At 45.7% G+C, this 9,354-nt stretch overlaps 2 protein-coding genes across 2 annotated transcripts; one reads left to right on the forward strand and one right to left on the reverse strand.

The window, feature by feature from the left end:
* The first annotated feature begins 1,432 nt into the window (after positions 1-1,432).
* LOC115743799 (putative serine/threonine-protein kinase-like protein CCR3) lies at positions 1,433-4,099 on the forward strand. Its single transcript, XM_030678769.2, has one exon. It carries the CDS (start codon positions 1,661-1,663, stop codon positions 4,043-4,045), a length of 2,385 nt encoding a protein of 794 aa, XP_030534629.2. The 5' UTR covers positions 1,433-1,660; the 3' UTR covers positions 4,046-4,099.
* Positions 4,100-5,404: 1,305 nt separating this feature from the next.
* Positions 5,405-8,735, reverse strand: LOC115743643 (chlorophyll a-b binding protein CP29.3, chloroplastic-like). The gene is made up of 2 exons (XM_030678508.2): positions 8,171-8,735; positions 5,405-6,065 (listed from the first exon to the last, which is right to left on the reverse strand). The coding sequence occupies exons 1-2, from the start codon at positions 8,669-8,671 to the stop codon at positions 5,748-5,750; spliced, it is 819 nt and encodes a 272-aa protein (XP_030534368.1). The 5' UTR covers positions 8,672-8,735; the 3' UTR covers positions 5,405-5,747.
* Positions 8,736-9,354: the final 619 nt, after the last annotated feature.

Raw genomic sequence — 9,354 nt, forward strand, 5'->3', positions numbered from 1 at the left:
TAGAAGCGGACCGGTCCGGGCGATTCCCGAACCTATGTTTCGCACCTTCCCAATCCGAAAAGACCCATTCGCCCTCGCGCGCATTCAAAATCTACACTGAAACCCTTCTTCTACTCTCTTTCTCTCTCTCCTTATAGACAGCAGCACGGTACCACAACAATTGAGAGAGAGCCAACCCCCTGCCACTCCATAGACAAAAAAAAATAAAAAATAGTGAGCTTAAAAAACAATCAGATACACGTTTGGTAAGCAACTCAAATGAAATTTGGTAACTCGAACTAGTTGGTGACAATGAAACTTTCAAAAAAATACAAATCAAATCTCGAAACTTATCAAGTTGCTGTAATCAAATCTTTTCATTAATTCCGTTTAATCGAACGGAAGGAAAGTGCAAATAAGTGTTAGAACTCGATTGCATTTTTTGAAAATTTTAAGACTCGATTGTATTCTAGGAACGATAACTTTTCTTCACTAGTAATTATTTTTTCACGCTTATCAACCCTTTCATTAATAAAAAAAAAAAAGAATTCCGTTGTTTGGGAATAGAAGGGTGAGATCGACGTGCGTGATGACGCCAGCCAGGCTGATTCCTTAGAACAAGTCAATTGGGTTCTGTTCAAAGATTGGAAGACCTTTGTGACGTAGTTCGAATTGTGTTTGGCCATACATTGCATTTGCGAAAATGTTAGATGCAGAACTCTGAATTGGCGAATCCAAATTGGTATTCTCCAGCTGATGTCGGATTGGGACCACGGCCGCCGAGGGTCTACCCAATTTCTGGCCAAGAGATGAATGCCCTTAGCATTGATTCAATTCGATTCACAAGCAGTAAACCACAAGGTCGCTCGAATCTATTTCGTGCGACTAGCAATTTGGCTGTACGAGAGCAAAAGCGGTGTTGAAATTTGGGATTTAAGCCCTTAATTACCAAATCGACGGCGTAACTAAACTTTCTGCATGAATAAGGAGGTAATCGCTCTCCTCCGTGGGAGGAAGTTGCCTATTAAATTTTCTACAAGAGTTAACTCGCCGGAAAAAGAGAGATTTCGCTCCTACAAGGGCCTCGAATGCCTGTTCAATAACATAACGGGATGGTCTGAATGCGTTTCTTATTTTGATGTGCCGGTACTAATGCTTTTGGCACTTTTAATTCCCATCGAATCTTTTTCTTTCCCTATTGGGAAGGGATACCTTTTTAATTGTTTTATATCCTAGGGATTTCGAGATCTGTACGAGGGTTAAGATGAAGTCTTTTATTAAGGTTTTGGTTAGGATCATGGTAATTGAACTTTCCATGGCGCAGAAGGGAGTCGTCGCTCTCTCGCTCCGCGAGAGGGAAGTTGCCTATCGAAACATCCGTTGAATTTCGAAGCCCAACGATGTTTAAAAAAAAAACACCTTTTTTAAACCAAAACGCGGCCTCGGATTGGATTGGAGCCAACGTTGTTCGACTCCGCTTTGTTCAAACAGCGAGGCCCCGAAAAGGAAACCGAAACGTACAATCTCTCTCTCTCTCGCTCGTTGAACTCATAAGCTCAGTTTTCCTTTCTCTCTCTAGCAGCCATCCTTCTCTCTCTTTCTTTCGAACTGCGTCGTCTCCGCCAATGAAGCTACGACCCACCAACCCATCAAATTCCTTCGCCGCCAAAGGCCCCCTCATATGACGATACCGCCCTTACCAGCCGCGGTCTTCTTCCTCGCCATCGCAGCCGTCCTTCCCGCCGCCCTTGGACTGGGCGCGGGCGCCACCGTCGCCGCCGCCTACGCCTCCGCGACCGTGTGCGGCGTCGTCTCCGGCCAGCCCACGCGCCCCGTCCAGTGCTACCGCGGGGGCCGGCTCCTCAGCGTCGACCCCAACGTCTCCTTCTCCGAGGTCTCCGGCGGCCGGGGCTACTTCTGCGGCCTCAAGTCGGGCGGGTCCGCCTTCCTCTGCTGGGACACTCTCAGTTCCAGTTCTACCCTCGTCCCCAGAAGGGTCTACCACAACGAGTCAGCCCCGTTGAGGAATCTCGCCGTTGGCGACGACCAAGTCTGTGCATTGGTGAATGCCACAGGAGAGGTGAAATGCTGGAGGATCGATGACTCTTTTAAGGTACCATCCGGGGCCGATCGATTCTTGTCGATTTCATCTGGGTTTGGGTTTTCCTGCGGAATTTCGGTGAATACGAGTAATGTCCAATGTTGGGGTAGCAGTCAAATCATGGATGCTATTCAAGACGGGTTTGGGAACATGCCGGTGTCGAGTATCGTCGCAGGTGGTTCACATGCTTGTGGGTTTAATTCTACTGGTTTTGTAGTTTGCGGAGGGAAGAATGATTTTGGGCAGCTAGATGTTCCTTCACATTCCGCCTTTGAGTTCTCTTTGTTGTCTCTAGGTGCTAGTCATAGCTGTGCAATGAGGCGAGTGAATCACACTGTCACTTGTTGGGGTGGCCATGGTCAGTATTCAGCTAATGGAACTGATGTAACTTCGTTTGAGTCGATTGTTTCGGGTTCAAATTTCACTTGTGGATTGTCATCGAGTAATCTTTCAATCATGTGTTGGGGTCCTGGTTGGCCTAGCGGTTCGGCTGGGGGGCTCGAGGAGCTTCCATTGACAGGAATCCTTCCAGGGCCTTGTGTTCAGTCAGCTTGTGAATGTGGCATACATGGTCTGTCACAGACTCTATGCAGCAGCTCTGGTGTGATTTGCCTGCCCTGTGCTAACCAATTACAAATCCCTCCACCTCCCCCACAATCAATGCCGCCACAATTGCCACCAGCGCCGGTCTCCCCTCCATCCTCCCCATCACGAGCTCTTAGGAGGGGCTTGTTGGCCTTTGCGATTGTTGGATCAGTTGGGGCATTAGCAGGAATTTGCACGTTGATTTACTGCTTGTGGAGTGGGGTATGTTTCGGGAAAAAGAAGGTGCATAATTCAGTTCAACCTACAATTACTAGGGGGAATTCAAATGGCGAGACGACGTCGAACACTAGCCCTCCTTCGAGATCATCCACCATAAGGCGCCAGAGCTCAAGAGCGATGAGGCGCCAGAGAAGCGGAACATCTTCGAAGCACGCCGATAAGGCGGAGGAATTTTCTTTAGCAGAGCTAGCAGTGGCCACTGGCAACTTCTCCGTCGAGAACAAAATCGGAGCCGGCAGCTTCGGTGTTGTTTACAGAGGGAAATTACCTGATGGTCGTGAAGTTGCCGTAAAAAGGAGTGAAACCGGTCCAAAGATGAAGAAGTTCCAGGAGAAAGAAAGCGCTTTTGAATCGGAAATTTCGTTCTTGTCCCGGCTTCACCACAAACACTTGGTTAGGCTAGTTGGTTATTGTGGAGAAAAAGATGAGAGGCTCCTAGTATATGAATACATGAAGAACGGAGCTCTTTATGATCACTTGCATAATAAAGACAATGTCGAGAGAAGTAGTAGTCCTCTGAACTCGTGGAAGATGCGGATCAAGATTGTGTTAGATGCCGCCAGAGGGATCGAGTATCTACACAACTATGCAGTGCCTCCCATTATACACAGAGACATCAAATCTTCCAACATACTGCTAGACGCCAACTGGACGGCCCGAGTGTCCGATTTTGGATTGTCGTTGATGGGTCCTGCATCCGATGATGATCTGAGACCATCCAAGGCTGCAGGAACAGTAGGGTACATTGATCCCGAGTACTACGGTCTAAATGTGTTGACAGCGAAGAGCGACGTGTATGGCCTAGGGGTGGTGTTGTTAGAGTTACTAACAGGGAAGCGCGCAATATTTAAGAACGGCGAGGACGGAGGGATGCCGATCAGCATTGTGGATTTTGCCGTTCCCGCGATAATGGCCGGGGAGTTGGCGAAGATTCTGGACTCGAGGGTGGGGTCACCAGAGCTGAACGAGGCGGAGGCGGTCGAGCTGGTGGCTTACACAGCGATGCACTGCGTGAACTTGGAAGGGAAGGACAGGCCAACCATGACCGACATTGTAGCTAATTTAGAGAGGGCATTAACTCTATGTGAAGATAGCCATGGGAGCATCTCTAGCGGCACAGTCTCCATCGTTTCGGAATGAAACCGAGGATCAAATAAACAGAGCCAAAAAAGAAAAAAACAGAGGAAAAACAGAGACAAGATCTCTTCTTTTTACCATTATCATTTTTTTTTTCTCCTTGATTGTAAAGGGGGTAGGCATTTTGCATCTAACCTTTGAGCAGTAGTGTAGAGGGCACTGAGAGGGATTCAATGCCATTTGTTTATTTCATTGAAGTAAAAAGGAAATTGCTTCACAATCTTCACTTCACTGTTCATCAGCGTGTGAAACGAGTTGCTGCTTGAGAGCTCTCTTGAAAGTGTGAAGAAAGTTCCTTTCAAGTGACGCCCCCGAAAAGGATTGACAGATCAGGGGAATCGGTCCCTACCGTATGAAAAAGAGCAGAGGAGGGGGTCCTTTTTTCAATTCAGACTTCACACGTCGAGAGGGTGGGTGGGGGCAGGTGGCCTGGTGTCTTTGACTTTGAAAATTCAAGTAGGAAGGCGGTCAACGAGTGTTGCACGTGTAGGGCCCCAGATGCTGATCTCTCTGTTTTCAAAACTTTTGAGACCACACCGACCGAATGCTGTGGGGGCAAAGGACATTTATGGGATTTGGTTCTGTCAAATGGGGTATGGTCTTTCTTTATTACGCCCATCAATGGATAAGAGAAACCGACGGGGCCGAACGAGATTTGAATGCCGCGGTGTGAGTTGGTCACCGTAGGATGAATGTCGATGTTGGCGGATCGGCGGTGGCCGGTGACCGCGACCCGCCACCACACCCTACGCTCTCGTGAATCTTGGCGAGAGGCTATCCACGGATTTAATGCAGATTCCGTTCTCTTGTGCTCCTTCATGGATTCACACTTTGGCTTTGCCCATTTTCCCTTTGGGGCCATAAAGACTTTTTATTGCGCTGAAAAGGTCAAAAAAAAAATTTAATTACTGCAGTAAAGAAATAGATGGAAGAAAAGGGCAGAAGCTGCCCTTCAAATCAAATGCTCCTTCAATGCAAGTTTTCGCCAATTTTTTATGCGTGCTGTTTTCTTGTGTACGATTAGGAAATGTGAACGTTCTGATTTTGAAAGGATAGGGTTTAATCGTGCTTTGAAAACGCTTATTAAGCTCGTTAAATATGATTTAAGAACGTGGACAGACTTATTCATCGGTTATGATGCGCGCTTTCTTACTCCTCAAAAGGGTCATGTTGATAAGTGTCTAATTAAGATGTTGAAAAAGAAATGATTCATCAAGATGTTGATTTCACGAGAGGAGAACCGTCATATGTTTGAGAACGTCAAATTTCTGTTTGTTAACAAAAGCCTTGTCAAATAACTAGGCAGGCTTAATGGCTACTAATGAAAGTCACGAATCATCACAAGTGGTTTGCCGAGGTTAATTGAATGATTAGTAGTGGGATTAGATTGAATTAGATAAAGGTCGAGACAAGTTTTTACAGCCCAGAAGCACACTTTTTCAAGCGGCTGTTTGCCGGAGTTGACTGCGTGGAAAGCAAGGCAATGTATCTTATTCTATCTAATCCACCTACTGATAAGATTATTAAAATAATTAAGCAGGTATTAACCACCTCATAACATGTCCAACTAAGTCGGGACAACATGATAGTCATTTTCATTTTACAACTTGATCATCGTACCCAAAAAGAAAGCCAAAGGAACGACACGAGGGTTGGGCTCAATTAAGGGCAGCGGGGTGCGTGTGGAGTACGAGGTTGAGTGGGCTCATTTGTTGAAGGTGGCGACGAAGGCGATCGGGCCTTTGCCGGTGAAGGCGGCCTCGAGGCCGAAAATGAGGAAGGCGACCATGGCGAGGCGGGCGTGCTTGATCTCGGCCAGCTGGAAATTCTCCCTCTTCTCCGGGTCCGAGGCGAGGCTGAGTGGGTCGAAGTATCCACCCGGGTAGAGCCGCTTCTCCGGGTCGAGCTCCGCGTTCCTCTGGATCTCGATGTACCCCATCACTATCACCTCAATCCATATCAATGTTGTTAGCGAGAACGGCAGCGGAAGGCCCAGGTAGGACGATCCCTCCACGAGCTCCACCTTAGAAATAAAATTCGAATTTCGTTAACTAAGCAAACAACATATGTAACTATAAAAACGTGGTCGGAATTTTTTTTTTTTTGTTTGCGAATGAAATTATTTATTGTATCATGTCGTCATCACCCTGCTTATTTCTTATCCTCATTTTATTAGATTTTTTTTTTTGGGTTAACTAGTGAAATTTTATTTAGTTAGGAAAAGTGAAGGAGTTTGTTTAACGGATTATCTTTGTAAAATTTTTGTGGGGTCATTATCAACTATTCTAAAAGTTTAAGCTGATAAATAAAAGCGTGGTTCAATATTTAAATACTCTATCGGGCGATTCAAACCTTCTTCTTAAAGAATACATGAAAAGCTAGAAGGAGAAAGCTAAGAGAATGGTTCGTGAGGTTCTTTGCTCTCTTGAAGAACTTACTTCATGCAACTTTTACAATATATAATAGGGATAATGACACAATAGTCCTTGAACTTTGACCCGATATGCAATATAATCCCTGAATTTTTAATTTGACCAATATAGTCCATAAATGTTAGCCCAATATATAATGTGATCCCTCAATTTTTATTTTGACCAATATGGTCCCTCAACATCTTCCTATGGAAAAATGTTCAATATAGTCATTCCATTAATTTAAGTTTAAAGATGACATTGAACATTTTCTTATAGTTCATGGACCAAGTTAAATATGTTCTAAAAGTTCGGGGACTACATAGAACAAATTGAAAGTTTAGAGATCACATTACACATTGGGCTAAAATTCATGAAACATATTGATCAAATTAAAATTTCAAGAATCATATTGCGTTTTGGGCCAAAGTTTAATAATCATTCGTGTCATTTTCCCTATATAATAACACAGGAAAACACGTTAATCGCAGATTTAAGTGTCATCCTAAAAAAAAAAAAACTTCCCGTGACCTTGTTTTAGACTTGTAGTTCTACAAACTCCGATATATAACATCCCTATAAAAATAGTGGAATCTGTGAGATATTGCGTGATCATTGTCAACTATTTTAAAATTTTTAGCTGAAAGTGTGATTCAATATTTGAAGATTCTATCACTCTCTATCATACTTAGTCTGCTCTTTTTTTGCCTAGTACTGGACCTCCCGCCTTATTAACATGTGAGATTTTGTGAGATCACTACTAACTATTTTAAAAGCTTAAGATTAAGCTTTTAAATAAAGATATAATTTAATATTTAATTACTTATCACTTCTCCTCATGCTTTGTGAAATAGTTTATCCGTAATTAATTTCTTGCCCACACCATCATCGTCGCCAAAAGGTTATGCATTGGCTCGGTGAAGAAGAAGCCCCGATGAAGCAAAGGATACAACGCACGCATGCATTTTTCAACGTCAAAGTTGACAGGAGGACCACCAAAGGCAAAGAAAGCACGAGCAAACAGTAGAAACTGATAAGATTCGGTGCACAATTAATTCGAAGTAAAACGTAAAGTAAGAAAGAGAAATCGAGAGACAAAATTTTGTACGGATTCACCCTTAAACCAGGGCTACATCCAACAAGGATTTCATTATAATTAGTATATCGCATCTCTCGTTACATCACTCGAGAGTATATATAGCAATAACTATTCATAAGTTCAAGCCTAAATTACTAATGAAAAATTATGAGCTTAAATCGTAAAAGCCCTATAGTATTCAGAAGGCGCTACCTCCTTGAAATCCCGCCGGAGCGGCTCTCCCGAACCCCAACCTATTCAACATGGAGCGAGATTCACGTGCTTTTTGAGAGTATTAACCTCACCCCCAACAGAAACAAAGTACTTTTCAAACGTGTGGATACCACTTACCGCAGAGTTTAAAGTACCAAAATATCTTCCACAATCTTGTAATTTTCCCACTAGGGTTTCGTAACCTCAACCGTGAAAATGAGACGAAAGGGGGCTGAGGAACTTCGGCCCCCTTTTACCATCTCAACTAGCCAAACCAGGCAAATTCGATTTCAAGCACAGTCCACTGAACAATAATTTATTTACATGGGATTCCATCTGTCTTGTGCTCTGATTATGTGGATAGATTCTTTGTTAATAAGACACTGTACGTAGAGAAATGCATTGCGAACGATGGATGGAGCGTACCTTGCCGGCATCTTGCCATGCAACCCCTGTGAGCGCCTCCACAGCGATCGCGCCGAGCGTGCCCAGCATCGCCCACCGCCCGTGGATGAGCTCGCACTCCCGGAAACGCTGCAGCCCAAACACCTCGCTGTACGGCTGGAACGGGGTCGGCTTCACGTCGGTCGGATCGACCCTCACCCCGATCACGTCCCCAGCCAAGTTCTTGGCCAGGTTCTGGTCCAGCGAGTCCAGCTCGAACTGTAGGTACTCCGCTGGCTTCCCCAGCCCCAAGGGGTCGAAGCCCCGGTCCCCTACCATGGTCCCGTCGAGCCACTCCGGCGGCTCGGCCCTCGGGTACCAGACCAGCCTTTCCCCATCCGGCCTTTTCGGGGCGGGCTTCCGGGGAGGTGATTTCTTGGCTTTGAAGCCGAACAGGGCTTGGAAACGCCCGAGGCTCGGATTCGGGTCGGAAATGCGGGTCCCAAAGAAGTAGGAGGAGGTTGCGGCGGCGGCAGCAGCCATGGTGTTGGGGGGCACTTAAGTAGACGAAATGGTTTTTGTTGTGTCCTTATGGTGGTTTTGGTCGGGGTTTGGAAAGGAGAAATTGGTGGAAACCAAGAAATGAAAGAGAATCAATGGATGCGAGTGGTTCGGGCCTTATCTGAGCCTTATCTGGAGGTGGGGGAAGGTTGGATGGTTGATGGGTGCTTTACCTTAATTCAGTGGGGCCCCTTGGTTATGCACGAGCGTCAGCACATTCACGGCGGCCGAGAATGGGAACAACAAAGCCGCGCCGGCGAGAGAACAGAAGACGACCATACAATTCTACAGACGTTGCTGTGTCATGGCCGGCGATTCTGGCCGTAGTATTCGAATTCGAGGGCGCTACCAAAAAGAAAGCTTTTTAAGTTGTATAGACACATTTTGCAGATACCTCCTCGACTCTTCCGTGGTTTATGTTCTCCTCCATGGTATGACCAGACAAGACCAATTGGTTGGTAATCGATTGGCAAATTTGCAGGAGGCGATGCTTAGAATCGGGCCAGGGCCGACCTTATAGAGCTTCTCATGTGCGGAGTGTGGCTGGGCCACGGTCCCATTGGACCAACATGACTTGTTATTCTGGACCTTGAGCCGCTGCTCGCAGGTCTAGCCCAAGAAAGCTAAGAGCCTCTTGTCCAAGGGAAAACACATCATGATGTCCG

Source organism: Rhodamnia argentea, chromosome 5, assembly GCF_020921035.1.
Source record: "Rhodamnia argentea isolate NSW1041297 chromosome 5, ASM2092103v1, whole genome shotgun sequence".
In the NCBI taxonomy this organism is placed as follows: Eukaryota; Viridiplantae; Streptophyta; class Magnoliopsida; order Myrtales; family Myrtaceae; genus Rhodamnia; species Rhodamnia argentea.